Source organism: Pinus tabuliformis, chromosome 9 (assembly GCF_031772625.1).
Source record: "Pinus tabuliformis cultivar Carrire ecotype Pingquan chromosome 9, CPIR1, whole genome shotgun sequence".
Taxonomy (NCBI): Eukaryota; Viridiplantae; Streptophyta; class Pinopsida; order Pinales; family Pinaceae; genus Pinus; species Pinus tabuliformis.
In genome coordinates, this window is record NC_142307.1 from 1,991,436,927 (window position 1) to 1,991,460,125 (window position 23,199).

General features: G+C 39.2%; 1 protein-coding gene across 2 annotated transcripts; it reads right to left on the bottom strand.

The window, feature by feature from the left end:
- Positions 1–2,207: 2,207 nt before the first annotated feature.
- Positions 2,208–5,474, bottom strand: LOC149157010 (inactive leucine-rich repeat receptor-like serine/threonine-protein kinase At1g60630). Of its 2 annotated transcripts, none has more exons than XM_089445508.1 (2): positions 4,525–5,474; positions 2,208–3,114 (listed from the first exon to the last, which is right to left on the bottom strand). In XM_089445508.1, the coding sequence occupies exons 1-2, from the start codon at positions 5,291–5,293 to the stop codon at positions 2,549–2,551; spliced, it is 1,335 nt and encodes a 444-aa protein (XP_089301634.1). In that variant the 5' UTR covers positions 5,294–5,474; the 3' UTR covers positions 2,208–2,548. The 2 variants fall into 2 exon arrangements, with proteins under 2 accessions (XP_089301634.1, XP_089301635.1); XM_089445509.1 differs by having other exon boundaries at positions 2,209–3,114; positions 4,639–5,473.
- Between the last annotated feature and the right edge of the window lie 17,725 nt (positions 5,475–23,199).

Genomic DNA, 23,199 nt, shown 5'->3' on the forward strand with positions numbered 1-23,199 from the left:
AATGAGCTTCCCCGTCTCCAGGATCGCCTTCCTGCATCTCTTCAATATCTTGATACAGTCTTCGTCGCCCCAGGCATGCATGATCCACTGATGATATCGCACAAACAAATTGTATAGTCAAAACGTGCTCTCAGCTCATTCTAATTGAATTACATGACAGCTCAGCGAGTTCAAGACTTACCTTCATGAATATGGCGTCGGCAGAGGGCATGGTTTAAATGGTGTCTCACTAGAGGAAAATGAGTGAATAAATTTCACTCCCACAACAAACAACAAGACTCACAGAATGCATCTGAGTAAAGTAATCTCCCTCCTGAAAGGAATTTTGAGGTGGCGATTGCTAACTGATATTCTGTGTATGAATTTTGACAACATTAACTGGCACTAACCATGTATCCTAACAATGAAAATTTGAAAATGGATTCAAATAGAGAGGAGATCAGGAGGGTGGGCAGCACCGGCTTGTTGGGGGGATTCATCTCCTTCTGAAGCAGGTAGGGGATTTTCAGAAGGTTTGATCTTTGGAATTTCACTGGGCATATGAACAACCTCTCTCATGGTAGCCTCTCTATGCTATTTTCTTCAACACATGCCATTGCCACACAGAAAACGTGGATAACGTCGTGCAAAGGAACTGAAGTCAGCCTCTCGTCCAAAATGTTTGAAACTCCTTCCTTGGTTGAGTTAAGTCATCTTGTTTACCCATTGAACAATATCTACACCATCTCCAAACTCCCCCACCGGCCTTCTATCAGTGAATAGTTCCATCAGCACTACTCCAAAGCTATAAACATCACTCTTTTCATCCACTTTCAACGTGTATGCATATTCTGAAAAAATAACAAAAGAAAAATACTGTATGAGAACTTACATCTAAGCATTCGATCCATCAGCAGCCTTCATATAATTGATTCTCTTCAGAGAAACAAAGGGCATGGAAATTTCACATTGAAATAATATTAAAGGCAAGGAGATAAGCTTGATTGTTTACCTGGAGCAATGCAACCATAGGAACCTGCAATGGAAGACATACATTCCGAAGACCCAGAATCCTGCAAAAACTTTGCAAGGCCGAAATCGGCTACATGGGCCTCAAAATTGGAATCCAAGAGAATGTTGTTGGACTTTACATCATGGTGTATTATAATCGGGCTGCAATCATGGTGTGTAAATAGCAGAGCCCTTTAGCTCCCTCAACAGCAATCTTGTATCTGGTAGCCCATTGTAAATGCCCACCTTTCTTCCCATGCAGTAACTCTCCCAGGCTTCTGTTTGGCATGTACTCGTAAACAAGCAGATTGATTTCTTGATTTGAGCAAAACCCCAACAGTCTCACTATATGGCGATGTCGAATCTTGCCCAAAGTCTGAATCTCTACAGCAAAACCATGGTCGTGAGAAGACCCTCTTCCAATCCCAGGCAACCTCTTCACTGCAAATTCCTCACCGCTCCGCATCGAACCCTTGTACACAACCCCTGCTCCTCCCTTTCCAATAATATTTTCCTCTTTCAAACACTCCAAGACATCTTCACAGGTGAAGTCCAGCCTCTGGAATGCTGTTAGCTTCCAGGATCTTGAAGCATTGCTTTTCTTCAAAGCCCTGGCTTTGATGATGGCAGCAGAGGCAAAAACCAGTGAGCATAATAGCAAACCTATGACCAGAACCAGCTTTACAGTGGAAGAAATCAAAGAACCCTTAACATGAGCATGCGGCGAATTGGGCTGAACTGTGCAAGGTCCCAGATACAGCCCACACAACCCAGGGTTCCCAACGAAGGAAGTTGCATTGAAGAAAGTGAATTGGCCACCATTCGGTACAACAACAGACTATATATGTACATGTTAAAATATATATGTATGTTGAAAAACTATAAAAACATGCATATATCTAACCAATATAAAGTTATAAACCCTTCGGAATAGTATAGCACCTCAAATCATGGTAAGAGAGAGAACAAACAGCGATTGCAATTGCACTTTTGTTGGACTTGTACTAGATGGAAATATAGAATTCCATTTTTCAACTCGATACAAAGGAAAATCCCATTTATATTTTATTTCTAATTTTGTTTATAAATCAAAGTCTCTATGCCTGTGGTAAGTAGGCTCTATGATCTTCATAGCAAAGTGCTCCTGGTTGTTTGCAAATCAAACTATGCTTTATATAAATATAAATTACTGAAAACCACAAATACAAGTTGATGATATATCCATCATCTTCTGCCAAACCTGCGCCAAATACAGTGATTACCAATATAACCACATTTAAAGTTGTGGTTGATGTGATAACCATGTTTGATCAGCCAGACATGGAAGTTTGAAGTCTGTGCACAATACTTCCAACCAGAAATATGAATTGTTCTCAGTGAGTTCAACGGATAAGTTGAATACCTGAAGTCATGATATAATAGAACTTCTATAAGCTAGCCTCAATACATGGCATTCTATAAAGACATTGAGCCATGGATACATAATATACTGGGGATCCACCTCTCTATGAAGAAGCTGAATGTTCCTTGACCTCCTCAATCATCCTCAAAACCTGCCTTATTGTTGGCCTTCTTTGACCTCCTCAATCATCTTCAAAACCTGCCTCATTGTTGGCCTTCTTTCTGGAGCTGGAGCTATACAGGCAACTGTTAGATCTAGAAGTATTATTAACTTATCCTCAGGGCAGTCAGTGGAAGAGACAGAGCCATCAATAACACCCGATTGAAGTTCTTCTGCTCGAACATAATGAACCCATTTTTGTAGATCCATGGCTTCTCCATTGAGGATGGACTGCAATGGGATCTTGCCTGTAAGAAGCTCAAGTAACAGTACTCCAAAACTGTAGACATCTGCTTTGGGTCCCATTCTCTTGTTATATTTGAGGCATTCAGGAGCCTTGTAGACTAATAGGGCTGTGTCCTCAGCTTGCTCGGTGTCAAACACGGTAAGGCCATAGTCTGTAATACAAGCTTCAAAATCCCCTCCTAGTAGAACATTGTTAGATTTGAGGTTACCATGAATTAATCTGGATGCTTGATGCAGGTGGGCCAAGCCACGGGCTACATCTTCAGCAATCTTGAAGCAGGACGTCCAGTGCAGAGGCTTCCCCTTTGATTTTGAGCCTGAGAAACCAGTCAAATTACATAAATCAGACATGGAATTCCACATACGAAGTTGTCTCTTTGAATTAGATGATATTATATAATTATATAAACCCTGTGTAATTCAATGATCCCCGTTAGTTTTGCATGCAATCCTTATTGAAAGGGTAACTCTTCAAAACGTTGGCCTTGACAAGTCTTACTGGCTTGGTCCTGACTAGAAGTTTAATCCCCCTGGGTTGATTGTGACATAACAAGCAGTCCATTTCCTTGGAGAATTGCATATGCTGAGTTTAGACAACCATCTTGGGCCATTATAAACCTCTCTTCTCAGTTCATCACCTCAAATTATGTTTTCTGGTGATTTTCTGGAAACACCTATATTCATTGTAGTTTCATATCAGTTTCCTAAATATGTGGTCTGAAAATCATGTTATTAGAAAAGGATGACTTATGACAACACCATATAGGGTTTCAGATTTGAGACTTCTGCGAGATGAGTTCTGTTGATAAATTGTCTTGGGATCCATTGCATAGTGTTATTAGTGTTATTCTTTTTTCTTCGACCTTTGGAACCAACATATGTGTCTCATCCTGATGATGATCGAAACATCGAAGAAAGAGAAAAATCCTATGCAATGGATCTGGAAACAATTTATCAACCATATGGGGTTTCAACATATTGGCAACGGTTTAAATCCTGAGAATCAGTATTCATACTACAAGCAAGCTGAGGGTGGGGGATGATTTTGAGCTTTATTTGATTAACTAGTTACAAACCAATTTTTTTAAATTCACTGCAAGTTTGTATTATTTAATTAGATTGTCTATATACGAAATTGGAATTCTGATATCAGAGACCCCCAGTAACGAAACTAAGTTAATGGGACTGGAATATCTCTGGTAGACTTCTAAGGGAAAAGAAAATAAAATAAACAAGCAAGTCCAAATGATACCCAGAAAGAAAGCCATAGAGAACCCTTCAGGTATAAATGAAACCTAGAAAGAGAGCCATAGAGATTGCCAAATGGTCAAGGGAATGGGATACAAAGAGGTCCAAACCCCAGCTCCTGAGGACAAATAATCTGTTAATATCTGTGATGTGTATTGTGACCTTGAGTTTGTTATGATCTAAGGGTTCTCAGAGCACAGAGGGAGACTCCTAAGGTACTTATTTTTATCCAGTGTCTATTTGTATGCTGGTCTATTCAATGTTGAGCTTGTATATTCAACACAATTGAAACTCGTCAACATGGATTGCAAGCAATAGTAAAGATCTTGGGTTCAAATAGATGAGAGCAATGTTCAAACCCCATGGAAGACATGAGTGGATATCAGGCTAAGAAACATAAACCATGGACAAAATAAAAATGCTCTACTTCTATTTTGACAGCTTGAAGAGAAGGCATTTAGAAGGAATTATGCACATACCGTGTATGAGAGAAAACAGGCTTCCATTAGGAAAGTGATCATAGAAAAGAAGCCTCTCCTCCTTGTCCTGGAAATAAGCTCTCAGAGAAACTATATTCTGGTGTCGAAGCTTACCCACCATCTCCATATGCCTCTCAAATTCATCCCTAGTCATCTTGTTAGAATTCTTCAATCTCTTCACAGTTACAGTCGTTTTGTTCTCCATCAGAGCCTTATAAGTAGTCCCCAGCGTGCCTCTACCCATAATTTCAGCAAATGCGCGGAGCAGATCCTCCAAAGTGTACATCTGAGCTTCCCTACCGCAGAACATAAGAACCCCACTCCGCTGTTGCGCATACTGAAGGCTCTTAGCATCAATATTAGCATAATACAGATCAGAACCAGTTTCCTCGATCGAAAGCTTCTCACCTGCAACGTTTTCAGCCTCATCCCCAGGCTTCTGTTGTCTGTACCTCTTACCATAAAAGCTAATAAGGAACAGCATGACAATCACCCCAACAATGGATCCCGCAACAATTCCTGCTATTTTTCCCCGATTTAGCCTTTCATGCCTCTTAACAGTTGGCCTAAAAGATTGCTCCATTGGCAAGCTTGTAATAATAGGACTTGGATAAGGGGTCACTACTGCATTAAGCACGCAGGGCCTGGGCAATGGGCTCCCACAGAGCCCAGGATTTCCTATGAACGAAGAAGCATTGAACATAGCCAGAACTGTAGTAGCCGGTATCCTTCCATAGAGCTGGTTATTAGAGACATTGAATACTTTCATGCCAGACTGAGCGAGTTTGCCGAGCTCTGGCGGCAAGTTACCGGTGAGGCCATTTCCGTTGAGGCCCAGGTAGTGGAGACTCGTCAGGTTTCCGTAGCAAGCGGGAACCGAACCCTAGAAATAATTTCCGCCAAGGTGGAGGTACCGGAGTCTGGCCAGTGACGCAACTTCCAGAGGCAAGGGGGCAGAACCCAAATTTTACGCGCCACGTGTCAACCTGAATGCTCCACCTTCCTCTGCCAAAGTTCACGCCACGTGTCGACCCGAGAATGAAAAGGACGACGAAACTTTGTTTCAAAGGAAGGCCTATCGGCCTAAATATGTCATACATATGTTGATATATGGGTCTACAAGGCCACAAAAACAAACCAAATTATGACGAAACTGAGAAACCACAAACATAATAGAAATAAAGAGACTAGGAAGTGCAGTCTGAATATGTAGTTGCAATCTAGATCGGCTCCTTATTGTCGCTTGGTGAGAAGCGAGCACTGGGGGGAATTTCGAGGTGCTTTTCTATTCATTATAGTCATTAATACAAGTTTGTCATATGTCAGTGTAGATGCTCCATGAAGAGGAGGAGGTCCTCATTGTGCTCATGTCAATATAGTATGACCATGCCAAGAAGGAATTTTGTGTACCAGTATAGGTTCTATGTACATGTATTGATTGAAGCACCCATGTGTATGCCCTATGTAAGGCAACTAATCAACCAACTTAGCTAGTACCTCAATGCCTAAGAGAATTCTCCTTTGGGTGGTTTCATCTCTCTCGACACGAGTGATTTCTTCTTGAATGGGGACCAGTGTAAGCTATCGAATATGAGTTGCTACTTCCTCCAATCTGTGATGGGTTCGAGTACTTACATGACTGGCCAATTCTTAGTACTATATGACACACCTTCTAACCTAGGCTCATTGATGTGGAATGTCAGTTGCATGGGGGAGGGAACAAGACCAAGAAGAAGGTGGATGGGTGTTAAGAAAGAGGCTGAGAAGGATAGGTAAAAGGCTAGAAAAAGCAAAGTTAGGCCATATCAACATCTTGAACAAAGAAATGAAGTTAACCGCTACCCAGGGTGATTAGGGAGGGGCCAACAACGATAAATGCCAACGGAAGGGAGCATCGTGAGGGACAATGAATTGCAATAGGGAGAGAACATTCGTGAGAGATGGCGGGATGAAGATTAATAGAAAAGGAAAGGATGCCAAGTGGCTAAGAGAAGTACCACACCAAAAACAAAGACCATGAGAAGAAGACATGAAACAAAACCATGAACAAAGAAGGGTAGACCTACCCAAGGGGAAATACATTTGTCCAATGAAGAGTTGCTTCACATCTATAGTTGGTCGACTTTAGGGCTTGACACAGTTATGCATACAAAGGACTTTGTAATTTAACATAATTGAATTCCAGTTTTAGTTAAGAGGGGAAAAAGCCAACTTTTTGGAGTAAATCTCTTTGATAAGATGGATTTCCCCTTATCCAATCCCAACTGGTTGGCTGGAGGCTTTGTAATTCCACAAGCGTGGCATGTAGGGATGAACTAGTGTGAAGTGTTATGTGGAAAATGAGCTATCACCTTTGAGAGGGAATGAAATTATCAAGACCATCAAATTATCCTTTACAATCATTCTAATGTGTTCAAAAACCTACATTCCAAATTGGTTAGTAGAGTGATAACTTTGAATTACCATAAAAGAGGCTTTTAATGTCATTTTTTATGGTTGTATCACTTGTATAGTCAGGCAGGAGAGGCTCATACCAGTAGGTCAAGATATAGCAAGCTAGGCAAGGCAGAATTGATGGGTGTGTAGTCGACAAGAGTGGGAAATGATATACATGGTGTTAGGATAGTGGTTCTCCTTGTGTCGAGCTAAGCTTTACTCACTACTAGGGGGCATGTTGCCACATCCCCTAGTCAAATGGCTAGGTGGGACAACAAAAGCCCACCCCCCAACCTCTCACGTGCAAAACAACCCATTTGGGGACTCATATATTTTTGAATGAGTTGTCAGCAAACATTCTTGAGAGCAGAGACTACCATAAGATGCTAGGTAGAGGATATTCTAGATGAAGAGTCCAAACAACAATGGTTAGAAAGTGCGTCGACAACCTTGTTCCCCCTATATTTGAGTGTGATGGGAATGATTATATGGATATTGGTGATTTGAGAGGAGATTCGGTTTAGTAGTTCTTCTAGTCATCAAATTTTGGAGACTATGTGTATAGGAGTGCCATTTTGAAGTTTGTGAAGCATATTGACTATGAGCTGGGAGTCTCCTTCCACAAAATGTTTAGAAAATCCTTTTTTTTTTGTTATATACAAACCTTCAATGAGGGTGGTAAGCTACGCAACATTGTTGTTACTGATGCCAAGTGTGCTAGAATATAAGTAGAGTGGGAAGTCGAGATGATTGCTAAAGATTCCACCATAGAAAATTGGATTGGGATTTCATTTTGAGGCACCATCGAAATTCAATTTAAGAAAAGATAGAGGTGGAGGAGACCAAGATGTCAGGATAGATGGGGAAAGTGTTCAGGATAGGGGGAGAGAGTGGTATGTGGGTTTGGATCCAAGTTTTACCTACTAAGAATCCTGGCTTCATGACTCTCTAGTTGTCATTCTTTAGGGGACCATGGTAGAGAACTAATGGTTTCTTTGATGTCCTTTTGAATGATGCTCTAGAGGGATTTAAGAGGAAGACAAGAGGCTTTGAAAATACAATGGTTGTGCTCCTTCCATGTCACCCATAGAAAGAAGACAAGAAAGAGTGTCCAAATGTGGTTGAGGATGGGGTTGGAGAAGGTGTGGATCCTCCATTGAGTAATGGTGTTTGGAATTTTAACCAGGTCCTGATCGAAGCAGTTGAGGCAATATTCCAATCGAAGCTAGAGGCAGTTGGATAAGGTACAACTATTAAGTAGATGTTCGAGACTTTCAGAGTGGAGGAGACAGAGTGGGCATATGGAGGGTTCATGATGGTTGTGCTTTCAGATATTGTCCCACATTAAGGTTTTGTTTTGAACCAAGAACTACAAGACGAGAGATATTTTTGGCCATGCTTTTTATTTCCAAATGTTAATATAGACCACATCTGTTGGTATTTTTTTATGCCCTACGTCCAAATGGCATGCTTATCGAATGTTGAATGATCATTTGAAACTATATCCCCATCATAGTTTATTTGGATGGGAGGAGTATGGTGTTGAAAAATGCAACAAGAAATTATCAATTTGATTTTTCCTTGATTAAATTGAGAAAATTTGAAATTCCACATTAGCAGACAACTTAGAGGAGTTAACTGATGTGACACATCAGCAGACAAGAAGGCTGAAAGGGTATATAGGGAAGTGCAGGTTTGGGACTCAACATACCCCCACTGTGAAGGTGTTGCATGTCCTCATGCAACCAAAATTTAGTCACCCCTTTCTAATCCATATGTTATGATGCTTCTGCTAGGATATCTAGCCCTCTTTTCTTCTTCTTTGGTGCTACCACCATTCTTGGTTTCCTTATTAGACACCTGAACTTGAGATTAATCAATGCTTTGCTCAACTTTTTGCACTTTTTCTTCAGCTTCTTGTTTTTCTTTTGTCATAGTCCTAAATGGAGCATAGTGTTATCATGAATAATTTTATCTACTTGCTTTGCTCTTTGAGTGCTTCATTTTCCTGCTTGATATGCCTGTTTAGGACTTCTAATTCAAATACCTCCTGTTTTAAGGACTGAACTTGTGCATCTAGTGGCAGAGTGGTACTTGGACCTGCAGCTGATTTTTCTAATGATTCCAAGTAGTCATATACTTCCTGTTGATTGGGGTCTACTTCAGGTGTCTTTCTTGGACTGAGTTCAAAATCTGGTGGAGGAGGAGGACTGCTCTCTAACTCTGGCCGAGAAGGGCTTTCATCATGTGGAGGACTGATTTCAATGCTTGGTTGAGGATGAGGTGGACTACGGCCAGCTGGAGTTTTCTCAGGTGTCTCTCCACCCAAGTCAATGAAGTGGGGCCGTTTTATTTGCGTTTTACTCCCTTTTCCTCTTAACCTTGTGCTTCTCCTTAAGTATGGTGGACTAGTACTCTTTTCTTGTATACTCTGTTTTCCTTTTGCCTTTTTCTTTGCTATAGCAGCAGCCTGAAGATGTACTAATCTTTCTGACAGTGGTTGATAATCCTCCTCTATGGATTGCTCAGGGGATGGGTAGACTTCTTGGATGGTCCTTTTGCCTTTTTCTTTCTTTTGTTTCTTGTCTTTAGCTCTATCTTCTTCTTCTTTTTGACCGGTTTCTTGAGTTTCTATAGTAGGGGAGTCTTGGACTGTTTGGTCAATTTAGTGTGTTCTAAATTGCTAATTAAAATGTCAATCCGGGATTCGTAAACTGACGAAGTGAAGTGTACTATATGTACAAGATAACCATTTTCTTAGTCTTCTGTCGTTTTTGAGTTTTTTAGTTTGTTTTTGGATTTATCTTTTATGGATTCCCTAGTGTGTGATGGCGGAATTGAAAGTTAAGTATGGATGGTAATGGTGATTTCTACAGTGATTTTCCAAACTTAAAAGTGTTCAAAAAGAAAGCTCTAAACTAAATGTAATGAAATCAATTCTCAAGAGGAAGTAAATGTATCAAACAGTGAACTAATGACAATGGCCCAATATCCTTACTGCTGTATGAAAAAGAAAGTAAAAACTGAACTTAAAGCAACTCAAAGACTGAAAGCAAAGCAACTAAATCACACTACTTCAACCCCTGTTCTGATCCTTTACCCTTCAACTCAGTCTGCCTTATGGGAAGTAATCATAAACAAGCTGAGTAATATGATATCTAAATTGCAGGAAATTAAATTGCATAAAAGGAAACTAATCACACTACTTCAACCCATGTTCTGATCCTTTACCCTTCAACTCAATCTGCCTATAGGAAGTAATCATGAACAAGTTGAGCAATATGATATTTAAATTGCAAGAAAGCAAACTAAATCATACTACAATAAGTAATATTTTGATTCCTTACTAATAGAGTCACTTGACTATAGAAAGGAAATCATAAACAGATGAGTAATATGATGTCTAAGTAGCAGAAAAATAAATAAGCAAAACACAATTTGAAAAATGACACTGCTGGAATTAAACTTCAGGAAATGAAAATCAGCAGGAAGGACAAGATGATCTCATGTCAGTAGTTATCAAAAAAAAATATGTAAATATGCCCGGGCTACCTACAACAAAACCTGTAAAAGAAGCACTGATAAGCTAACAGTTAGAAAAGAAACATAAAGGAAATAAAGACAACAAATGAACATCAGAACAACACAATATATATACAAGCAATGATTAAAAAAAAACAGTAAATGAAAGCAAGTAAGAAACTATACAAATCTCTGGTGTACAGGGGCCCTCTACAACCTCGGCCAGTCAATCACTTAGTCACAAATCAGATTCAGAAAAACTGTCTTCTCATGTATTTAAAGCAAAGTGAAATGCAGTACAGTGGGTGACAACAGTCGAAATTACAATACAAAAGCTAATCTATTCAGCGTATATCAACGTGTTATTTATAAGAAAAAGATGCTGCAACTAATTCCTAGATTTATGCTGCCAAGAGACACGTAAATCTCCTTGAGCCGATATCTAGCGTGATGGTCATGAATTCATGGAGTGGTGGCTGCTTGGTTCAGTTCACGGGCTGCTCTCCAGGTGTGCCAGTACCTCCAAAAACTAAGGATCGTGCCACGTAAACCTTCACGTGGGCAAAACAAAGCCGTGCCACCACAAAATTCCTCATTTGGCCCTTCCTTTGACCATCGTTAACCGCGACTATTTATGAGTGATTTGGCTGATCTGAGGGGACACACCCCATGTACACGTCACGTGCAGCTTACCCATGTGGCTGGTTTCTCCATTGGACACCTGTAGCATAGCCTTTAACAAAATGGCTGCGGAAACTTGGGCTGGCTGCGGAAAGTGACAAGTTTTTGCAGCTGCTTGAACAAAAATCTAAATCAAACAACAGTTACAAACATAGTTAGGAAACCATTCCATAAGCTCTTTTTAGACTATTATGCAACGATTTGATAGCTCGGTGGATGAAGTAAATGGAAAAAGAAGGCTGAAAGGGTATATAGGGAAGTGCAGGTTTGGGACTCAACATACCCCCACTGTGAAGGTGTTGCATGTCCTCATGCAACCAAAATTTAGTCACCCCTTTCTAATCCATATGTTCTGATGCTTCTGCTAGGACATCTAGCCCTCTTTTCTTCTTCTTTGGTGCTACCACCATTCTTGGTTTCCTTATTAGACACCTGAACTTGAGATTAATCAATGCTTTGCTCAACTTTTTGTACTTTTTCTTCAGCTTCCTGTTTTTCTTTTGCCATAGTCCTAAATGGAGCATAGAGTTATCATGAATAATTTTATCTACCTTGCTCTGGTCTTTGAGTGCTTCATTTTCCTGCTTGATATGCCTGTTTAGGACTTCTAATTCAAATACCTCCTCTTTTAAGGACTGAACTTGTGCATCTAGTGGCAGAGTGGTACTTGGACCTGCAGCTGATTTTTCTAATGATTCCAGGTAGTCATATACTTCATGTTGATTGGGGTCTACTTCAGGTGTCTTTCTTGGACTGAGTTCAAAATCTGGTGGAGGAGGAGGACTGCTCTCTAACTCTAGACGAGAAGGGCTTTCATCATGTGGAGGACTGATTTCAATGCTTGGTTGAGGATGAGGTGGACTACGACCAGCTGGAGTTTTCTCAGGTGTCTCTCCACCCAAGTCAATGAAGTGGGGCTGTTTTATTTGCGTTTTACTCCCTTTTCCTCTTAACCTTGTGCTTCTCCTTAAGTATGGTGGACTAGTACTCTTTTCTTGTATACTTTGTTTTCCTTTTGCCTTTTTCTTTGCTATAGCAGCAGCCTGAAGATGTACTAATCTTTCTAACAATGGTTGATAATCCTCCTCTATGGATTGCTCAGGGGATGGGTAGACTTCTTGGATGGTCCTTTTGCCTTTTTCTTTCTTCTGTTTCTTGTCTTTAGCTCTATCTTCTTCTTCTTTTTGACCGGTTTCTTGAGTTTCTATAGTAGGGGAGTCTTGGACTGTAGTGCTCTTTTCTCTCCTCCTACTTTTTCTTGGTGTCCTCGGTGTGCTACTTTCAGAGGCCTCAGATGGCTCTTGGAAGTAGTTTCTTATCAAGAATTGCTCCCATGTATCTTTGTTTTTCCTTAAGTGGTCTTCAATAAGAATTTTTATAAGTCCATGATGGTATAGATGAGGGTCTATATTGCCTATGTGTTTTTGGACTGTAATGCTCATCTTCTTCAAACTCAAGAGCAAGAAATAAGGAAAAATAAGAGTCTGATTTTCTAAGAAATTCATCAACAGTCTAGCATGGTAAGCGTCCTTCACAGGTGACAAATTTTTGGATAACTAATAGTAGGCTAGCCCATTCTTCCTTTAATGCATGAACAAGAATTCCTTTAGTAAACACGGTGGTGTCCATACCTGGGTTTCTTAGCATGATTCTCCATGCCTGTTCATCCACGCTTTTATTTTTGAACCATCTCTCACCCTCCTGAGGTAAGCCTGTAGCAGCTGCTACCGTTGTTTCGGTCACTGTGAGCTTCAAATCTCCAATCTCCACTTTCTGACCATCAAATGACCGTGCAAAAGCCTTGGTTACTTCTTTGTTATAGCCTTTAAACCTTTGAATGAACCGTAACCATTTAGCTTTCTTCAGTAAATCCTTGGCTTGAGGGTAACCTTCTAGATATTTTGGTCCTTCTGGCTCTGCCCTGAGTAGTTTTCCCATTTCTTTCCCTGTTTCAAATTTCAACTGAGGATACAATTGCGTATGAGGATTTTAGCAGAGGACAGTAGCTCGGTTGCAGGGTTTATGATAAAAGGTAATGGCTGCAATCGATAGCAGGTAATGGGAATGCTTCGGATTACAGGCGGAACAGAGGATAGACAGTAGTGAATGGGTTTACAAACTGAAGTGCGTGTATATGAAAGGAAGGTCTTAAATGAAATGGTAAGTGACCGGTAGTGGAGGCGAGATCTTTTTTTGAATTAACGGCTGCGTACGGGAGATCACACGTTTTAATAGATAGCTGCGGAAAATACGGTGAAGAAGAGCCGTAAAGAGATTGGTCACATCTCATGAGCGCAGGTGGCAAATGAAAGTGCAGTTAACTTGAGTTTAAACCCGAAAAACCCATCATGAGACCGTTAAGAAATGAATGCTTGGTGTATGGAGTAATGTCGTGGGATAGGAGTGGGTAATGGAGCTATCATATCGAATCATTGCACATAGTAGAACTTTTCATGGTTTGATAACTATGCATAATCATGACTTTAATTGCTATTTGATAAAAAAAATTGCTCATACCTTTGGAAACTTTGTCATTTCTTGCCCATAGCTTTTAACCAACTGTTCTTTCTTGATGTCTTGGAGATGCTCCATGTCTTCATGGTATTTGCTCACTTACACCTGCATTTTCATGATTTTTGTACTAACATTTTGACTGTGAATTTGAAAAACAGAGTGGTGGTGGCTGCGGAAATCGTTTCTGGCTGCGGAAACTGCTTCTAGCTGCGGAAACTGGGACAGCACCCACTTAGCTGAACAAATGTGGTTAGAAAAGAACTAAATGAGTGAAAATAGTTCTGAAAGGAACTTTTATTGATGAAATGAAGCAGAGTGAAGTGAAGAGAAAATGTGAATGAGATGGAGATGAAGTGGAATGGCAAATGAGGTGGAGTGAAAATGGAAAGAGAATGACAGGAGATTTTTTTTTTTTTTTTGGAAAAATATAGAGTGTCAAGTGTCCTTGATTTTCACTCCATATTTTCTGTATAAGACTGCCAATCTATGATTGGTTTTCAGGCTTATACAATTTTTTATTTTTATTTTTATTTTTTATTTTTATTTTTATTTTAACTGAAAGAATCAAAGGCTAGGCTGGTGGGGAAGAAGGATTCTTCTCCACCAGCCTTATTGCAGAATTCTCTTGGAACATCTTGACAAATTCTTCTTTTGAGAGTGGCTTATGATAAATTTTCAATCGGTGGCCATTCACAAGAAAAGAAATCTGAAATTCATCAATGGTCTTGACTCTTACTGCTCCATTATTAAAGACTTTGTCAATTTCATATGGCCCAAGCCAATGGGTCTGAAATTTACCTTTAAAGTCTTTGAACTTGGAATCAAACAGTAATGCCCAATCTCCCTCTTGAAACTTTCTCTCTTTGATGTATCTGTCATGCCATTTAGCTCTTTGATGTTGAACTAGATCAGTCTTTAAAATTGCTTCTTGTCTGATCTCATCTAGCTCATTCAGCTGCTCCATTCTGTGCTTTTGGGCTTCTGATAGATTCATCCCCAACTGGACTACCATCTTGAAAGTCTTGACTTGAAACTCAATGGGGAGCAGGACTTCTTTCCCATAAACAAGTTCATAGGGAGAATGTCCTGTTGTATTCCTCCATGTAGTTCTGTAGGCCCATAAGGCTTCAGGAAGCCTTTCTGCCCAATCTTTTCTGTGTAGATGAACAATTTTGGTGATGATGCTCTCAAGAACTTTGTTTGTAGACTCCACTTGGCCATTTGCTTGCGGATGGTAAGGAGTAGATTTTCTGTGCTTGATTTTGTATTCTTCCATCAGCTTCTCCATCAAGTTAGATGTAGATTGACTTCCCTGATCTGTCACAATTTCTCTTGGGACACCAAAATGAGTAAAAATATCCTCAAAAAAAAATTGAACAACTGAATTTTCAGTGACAAAAGGCAATGCTTTAGCTTCTACCCATTTAGTGACATAATCAGTGCATACCAATATATACTTTTTATGTTTAGATGGTGGATTAATAGGTCCAATGAAATCTAAAGCCCATTTTTCAAAGGGTTCGATGAGTACCTATGGTTGTAATGGCATTTCATTTGAAAGAGTCGGTCTCCCAACTCTTTGGTAGCTGTCACACCTTCTGACATATTGTTTTGCATCTTTGAAAAGGGAAGGCCTATAATATCCTAAAGAAAGGATTTTATAGGCCGTCCTTTTGTCAGCAAAGTGTCCACCGCATGGTTCATCATGACATGCCTTAAGGATGTCAGGCATTTCATCTTCCTGAACACATCTTCCGATCACACAATCTAGCCCTGTTTTAAACAATTCATTAGAAATCCATGAATAACTTGAACTCTCCTGAATACTTTTTCTTTTTTCACCAGGAAATAGATGTGGAGGTAGCTTTCTTGTAACCAAATAGTTAGCAATATCTGCATACCAAGGAGTCTTAGTAGTTATTGCAAATAAATACTCATCTGGAAACTTATCCTCTACAGGAGAATCTTCATTAGTATTTTGGATTCTAGACAAGAAATCAGCTACTGTATTTTGTTTCCCTGGTCTATCCAACACAGTAATATTGAATTCTTGTAAAAGTAAGAGCCATTTTGTAACTCTGCCATTAATAACAGGTTTATTCATGAGATATCTAATTGCAGAATGATCAGTATGGACAAAAGTTTCATAGCCAGTTATATAGTGTGTAAAATTATTGATTGCATGAACAACAACTAAGAACTCTTTCTCAGTCACAGTATAGTTTAACTTGGTGGGAGTCAAATTTTTACTAGTGTAGTAAATGGCATAAGGAACTAAATCCTTTTGTCCCAACACAGCTCCTAGAGCTGTATCTGAAGCATCTGTGGAAATATGGAAAGGAAGTTTCCAATTTGGCCCTCTCAAAATGGGTGCTTCAGATATTCTTGTTTTCAAAGTTTCAAATGCAGATTGACAATCAGGATCCCATTTGAATTCACAGTCTTTTGTAAGTAATTTGAAGAGTGGAGATGCTATTTTGGTGAAGTTTCCAATAAATCTTCTATAGTATCCAGTAAATCCAAGAAAACTTCTAACATCGTTTTGACAATTTGGAATAGGCAACTTGGAGATGACTTCAACTTTTGATCTATCAACTTTAATCCCATCCCCTGAAATATGATGTCCTAAAACAATCCCTTCAGTAAACATCATAAAGCATTTTTCATGACTTAATGATAGGTTTGTTTCTTTACATCTTATAAGGACTTTTTCCAAATTCTCTAATGCCTCTTCAAACGAATTACCATAAACTGTAAAATCATCCATATAAACCTCTACACAATCATGGATTAGATCGGAAAAGATTCCTATTACTACGCTTTGAAATGTTGCGGGTGCATTACATAATCCAAAAGGAAGTACTCGATAAGCAAAATTTCCCCATGGACAGGTAAATGTGGTCTTGTCCTGATCTTCAGGTGCTACCTGAATCTGATTGTAGCCACTAAAACCATCCAAAAATGAAAAATACTTTTTGCCTGCTAAAGTATCTAATACCTGATCGATAAAGGGTAAAGGAAAGTGATCCTTCAAAGTTGCTTTGTTCAATTCCCTGTAATCAATGCATACCCTCCATTTACCATTCTTTTTAGGTACTATAACCAAAGGAGAAACCCATCGGCTATTTGAAATTGGATAAATGAAGTTTACATTAAGTAGTTTTTGGAGCTCTTGTTTCACTATCTCCCTAAGGTTTGGATTCATCCTTCTCTGAGGTTGTCTGATCGGTCTACTGTTTTCCTCAATGTCGATGTGATGAATGCAAGTCTTAGGGTCAATACCTTTCATATCAGTATATTCCCATGCAAATGCAGTAGAATGTTTTTGCAAGATTTTGGTTAGTTCTTCCTGTTGTGATCTTTCCAAATTTTTGTTGATATTCAATGTTTTACCTGGAAAGATCTCAATGACGGAACTACCAAACTCTTCCATAGAGAAAAGAGACATTTGTCTAGATGATAGATACTCAATGTCAGAATCTAACTGAAATTGTGTGTGGTCATATTCTGAAGATGTTTCAAAGTTTTCTAATGTGTTCAGAATTTGACTATCTTCACTAACTTCAGAAATGGTAAAGACAGGTTGTATAGCATCTTCATCATCAATCCACTCATTATCTCCTATTTCTGTAATTTCTTTTGCTGGAGGATACAGATTGAATTTCTTTGTCGAATTACCATCATAAATATACATATCCCCAGACCTACAACTAATGAAAGCATCGGCTGTGGCTAGCCAAGGTCTTCCTAAGATGAGAGGGTGTCCTCCTAAATTACTCTTGGGGGTTAAAATCATGAAATCTACTGGATATTCCCAAGAGTCTAAGGAGACTGAAATGTCTTCTAATACACCATCTGGTTTAATAATTGATCGATCTGCAAGTTGCAGTAAAGTAGGTGTAAAAAGAAGATTAGGAAGTTTCAGTTGTTCCATAGTCTGTCTACTCATAATGTTGATAGCAGCCCCTAAATCAATCAAAGTATTTGGAATTTCTACCCCATTGATATGTGTTTTGACAATTGGACTATCGGGATCTACATACTTCTGCATAGTAAATTTTCCCATCATGATGTTTGCAATTTTCCCTACCAGGTGGATTCTTCTTGTATCTCTAGGTTTCCTTCTTGGTCTTTTAAGACTCAACTCCTCTATTGTTTTTGCTAGAATAGGAATCTCTCTAATGGCTTGTAACAAGGGAATCTTGATACAGACATTCTTCAATTCATCTAGAAAATCATAGTCAGGCAACAAGATTTGTTTTTCCACCCCTTTGTCAATTTGTAATCTTTCAGGAAAAGGAGGTGTGGATGAAGATGCAGGTTGCTCAACTATAGGATTTGTGGGGGTTAGCTCTTTTTCTTTTTCTTTCTGAGTGCTTGGGTTTTGAAGAGATGCTTCAGAACCCTTATTGGCTTCAAGAGACTCTTCCTCAGAAATGCTTTTCTTTTGGGCATCTATAGAAGGTTTATCTAAAACTCTACCAGATCTGAGTTGTACATCATTGAGAGGAACAATCATATAGGTAGGAAATTGTTGACCTTCTACCATGTAAGCATTTTGAGGGTTTTTATTATTGGGGTTTGGCAATGGCTGGGAAGGAAGTTGATTTGACTTCTATTGGAATGGAAGCAAGAGTTGAGAATTTGGGTTCTGTTGAGAGGGTTGTTGTTGTTGAAATGGCAATGATAGTTGTGGATTTTGATTTGGAAGTTGTGGAGCTTGCTGGTTTTGAAAAGATGGAGAATATTGATAAAATTGAGCAAATCTCCCATAAGGATTTTGCATGCCTTGTACCCATGATTGAAAAGGATTTTGAGGTTGGGACCAAGGTTGTTGCCAAGGATTCCAATTTGGTGGGGTTTGAAAGTTCATAGAGTTATTAAACCCTTGGTTTTTTTGCCCCTGCCAAGGTCTCCTTGCAACAAAACAGAGAGACTCAATTGTATTTGGATCTTCTTGGAAGACAGCTTTGAGCCGATGAATTGAAGGACAATCCTTGGTCTCATGATTCTCTGAACAAATCGCACATGTTTCTACAACTTTTGCATCCAAGGGACATTCCCTGAGAGCATGTTTTTTTCTACATTTTGGGCAAAAGATGGCTAAATCTTCAGCTTCTGCTTTCTGCTTATTGTGGATCTTAAGAGTGTCTAGTTGCTCACTAAGACTCCCTAAGATATCAGGTTGAATTCATCAAGCATATTGCCAATCTCAGCCCTACTTACTGATCCAGTTGTAGATTTGTTTTCTCTGATGAGAGAAGGATCTCTAGGCCCTTTTCCAGTTTTAGATTTTCCTCTTGAGAGATGGACACACAGCTCTGCTATATCATGAAGTGGAAGTTGAGATATGTCTCCTTTTCCCATCATGTTCAAAATATCTATCCTTTCATCTCTAATGGCTTTTAATAGAAGGGATTTCAAGGTTTCCTCATCTAAGTTACTCATTTTTGCTCTTTTCAGATTGTATTGGAATATTTCAAGTAAATCCTCCAAGTTTTCATCTTCTCTTTGTACCATTTTAAATACTTCATCCTTGTGGTTGGTAGGCATACAATAGTCCATGTATCTATCCAGAAATGTTTGTTTCATATCATTCCAAGTCCTAATGGATTGAGTGAGTAATCCCATGAACAATTTCAAAGCAGCTCCTTTCAATGTTGAAGGAAACAGTTTGAGTTTTTGAGAGTCTTCCAGATAATCATAGGTTCGACACACGACCTCAAACTCAAATAGAAATGTTTCAGGATCTTCATTTCTTAACCCATGAAAGTTTGGGAGGACAGATGGTGAAATATTTTTCATTGTTGCTCGAGAATCCTCATCGACTATAGGAAATCCAAATGAGTTATCTCCATCCCTATTTCCCCCATTGTTACCTCTACCTCTACCAAATCCATTAACTCCCTCTTCTGTCATGGTAGTTTCCTCAAAGATTTCAGAGTCCTCTGGTTCCTCTACTAATGGCGAACGAGGAGGAATTTCTCCCTCTTCTTCCTCAGGTGATTCTACTTCTTCAATTACAATGTGTCTCCCTGTAGAAGGAAAGAAAGGATCTTTTCCTAATTCAGATTCGATGGATGGTGTGGAAGAGTCTCCTAACTCAACTACTGCCTCTTGAATTCCAGGAATCCTAGGGCTAGGAGTGTAGGTTGGAGATGATGGAGGTGTCTCTTGTCTATTCCTTGAAGTAGATGGAGTTGTGAAAATTGAACTCTTGGCTCTAGCTAAAAACCTTCCCCTAAAATCTCTTGCTCTATGCATATCATTTTTATTTTTCTTCAAGTCAGGCTAATAATTCTCTTTCTGATCTTCCAGATCACTCTAGGTGCAAGAAGAGAGCATACTCAAGAAACTATTAAACCAATAAATTTCTCTTTTCTGATCCTCTAGATCACGCTAAGTGCAAGAGGAGAGCATACTTTGAGAGGTTATCAATTTTCCTTCCTTGAATTTTTTTTTTTTTTAAGAAATTGGCTACCTAGTTTCACTTCCCCGGCAACGGCGCCAAAATGTTTGGTCAATTTAGTGTGTTCTAAATTGCTAATTAAAATGTCAATCCGGGATTCGTAAACTGACGAAGTGAAGTGTACTATATGTACAAGATAACCATTTTCTTAGTCTTCTGTCGTTTTTGAGTTTTTTAGTTTGTTTTTGGATTTATCTTTTATGGATTCCCTAGTGTGTGATGGCGAAATTGAAAGTTAAGTATGGATGGTAATGGTGATTTCTACAGTGATTTTCCAAACTTAAAAGTGTTCAAAAAGAAAGCTCTAAACTAACTGTAATGAAATCAATTCTCAAGAGGAAGTAAATGTATCAAACAGTGAACTAATGACAATGGCCCAGTATCCTTACTGCTGTATGAAAAAGAAAGTAAAAACTGAACTTAAAGCAACTCAAAGACTGAAAGCAAAGCAACTAAATCACACTACTTCAACCCCTGTTCTGATCCTTTACCCTTCAACTCAATCTGCCTTATGGGAAGTAATCATAAACAAGCTGAGTAATATGATATCTAAATTGCAGGAAATTAAATTGCATAAAAGGAAACTAATCACACTACTTCAACCCCTGTTCTGATCCTTTACCCTTCAACTCAATCTGCCTATAGGAAGTAATCATGAACAAGCTGAGCAATATGATATTTAAATTGCAAGAAAGCAAACTAAATCATACTACAATAAGTAATATTCTGATTCCTTACTAATAGAGTCACTTGACTATAGAAAGGAAATCATAAACAGATGAGTAATATGATGTCTAAGTAGCAGAAAAATAAATAAGCAAAACACAATTTGAAAAATGACAGTGCTGGAATTAAACTTCAGGAAATGAAAATCAGCAGGAAGGACAAGATGATCTCATGTCAGTAGTTATCAAAAAAATATGTAAATCTGCCCGGGCTACCTACAACAAAACCTGTAAAAGAAGCATTGATCAGCTAACAGTTAGAAAAGAAACATAAAGGAAATATAGACAACAAATGAACATCAGAACAACACACTATATATACAAGCAATGATTAAAAAAAACAGTAAATGAAAGCAAGTAAGAAACTATACAAAGCTCTGGTGTACAGGGGCCCTCTGCAACCTCGGCCAGTCAATCACTTAGTCACAAATCAAATTCAGAAAAACTGTCTTCTCATGTATTTAAAGCAAAGTGAAATGCAGTACAGTGGGTGACAACAGTCGAAATTACAATACAAAAGCTAATCTATTCAGCGTATATCAACGCGTTATTTATAAGAAAAAGATGCTGCAACTAATTCCTAGATTTATGCTGCCAAGAGACACGTAAATCTCCTTGAGCCGAGATCTAGCGTGATGGTCATGAATTCATGGAGTGGTGGCTGCTTGGTTCAGTTCACGGGCTGCTCTCCAGGTGTGCCAGTACCTCCGAAAACTAAGGATCGTGCCACGCAAACCTTCACGTGGGCAAAACAGAGCCGTGCCACCGCAAAATTCCTCATTTGGCCCTTCCTTTGACCATCGTTGACCGCGACTGTTTATGAGTGATTTGGCTGATCTGAGGGGACACACCCCATGTACACGTCACGTGCAGCTTACCCATGTGGCTGGTTTCTCCATTGGACACCTGTAGCATAGCCTTTAACAAAATGGCTGTGGAAACTTGGGCTGGCTACGGAAAGTGACATGTTTTCGCAGCTGCTTGAACAAAAATCTAAATCAAACAACAGTAATAAACATAGTTAGGAAACCATTACATAAGCTCTTTTTAGACTGTTATGCAACGATTTGACAGCTTGGTGGATGAAGTAAATGGAAAAAGAAGGCTGAAAGGGTATACAGGGAAGTGCAGGTTTGGGACTCAATAGTTACACCATAACTGACTCCATAATTCATCCTCTAGCTTGGGATGACATTCTTCTTGTGGTAGTCATTGCCTCCCCTATTGACTTGTGCCAGGGTCAGTTAAGTAGTTAGCAATCGTTATTAGACCTCAAGTAGTCATCTGTAGGTGTAGGTTATCTAGCTATTGTTGATGTTAGATATTAGGGAGTTGTTTCCATGAATCATCCCAGAATAGAGTGGTGTACCCATCCTTTACATCCCTAAAACAATGTTGCTAAATTAGTTGAATTCCTTTTTTGTCCAATTCCATATAGATGAGCTGGAGAGGGGGGAAATGTATTTGGACGAGATACTAAAGGGCGGGTGTGAGAGGCATATTTCTGATGCCATATGCATTTCCATAGATTTGAGCCTCCTTGTATCCATCTCCACCATGTTTTGGCTCCTAGGACTTTTTCCATGGGGGTGGGGTCATGCAAGCTTATTCCTCCCTTCATTTTTGGAAAATAGAGTTTGTCCCATGCAACTAGGGACCATTTCTTTCCAAGGTTGGTGCCTCCCTAGAGGAAAGAGCATTGTAGCCGACAAATTTCCTATAAAATCGAGGTCAGTGCCATGAGCATAGAGCAAAGGTAAATGGGGAGGGACCGAAGAGTTTCTTTTAGAGGTACCAAACATCCAGCTACATTGAGGGAACAAAATGTCCAACTCGCCAACTTGTTATTGATTTTGATTAAAAGTTCCTCCCATCAACTCCACTTAACATGGCTATTAGCTAACAGAACACCCAATTATTTCGAGGGGAGATTTCTAATTTGGAACCGAAGGATTCTTGCTATATATCTTTGAATAAGGAGTTGAGCATTAAAAAGTATATTTGAGATTTAATTTTATTGATTTCCATAGATAAATATTGAGCAAATTTGTCCAAAATGTCCATGAACGTTGCCTCATAGATGGTGAGAGTACCCATGCCCATTGTATCATCAAGATATTGTTGATGAGATAGTGGAAGGTTTGATCTAAATGAATGAATACCTTTGATTTTGTTCTTAGTTTTAGCTACTTTGAGAGCTCTTCTCAACCCTTTCGCTACTAATATGAACATAAAAGGTGAAAGTGGGCCTCCCTATAATATACCTTTGGAGGATTTAAATGGGCTGGTAGGGGGGTCGTTTACTAGGATAGAGAAGAAGACTAGCAA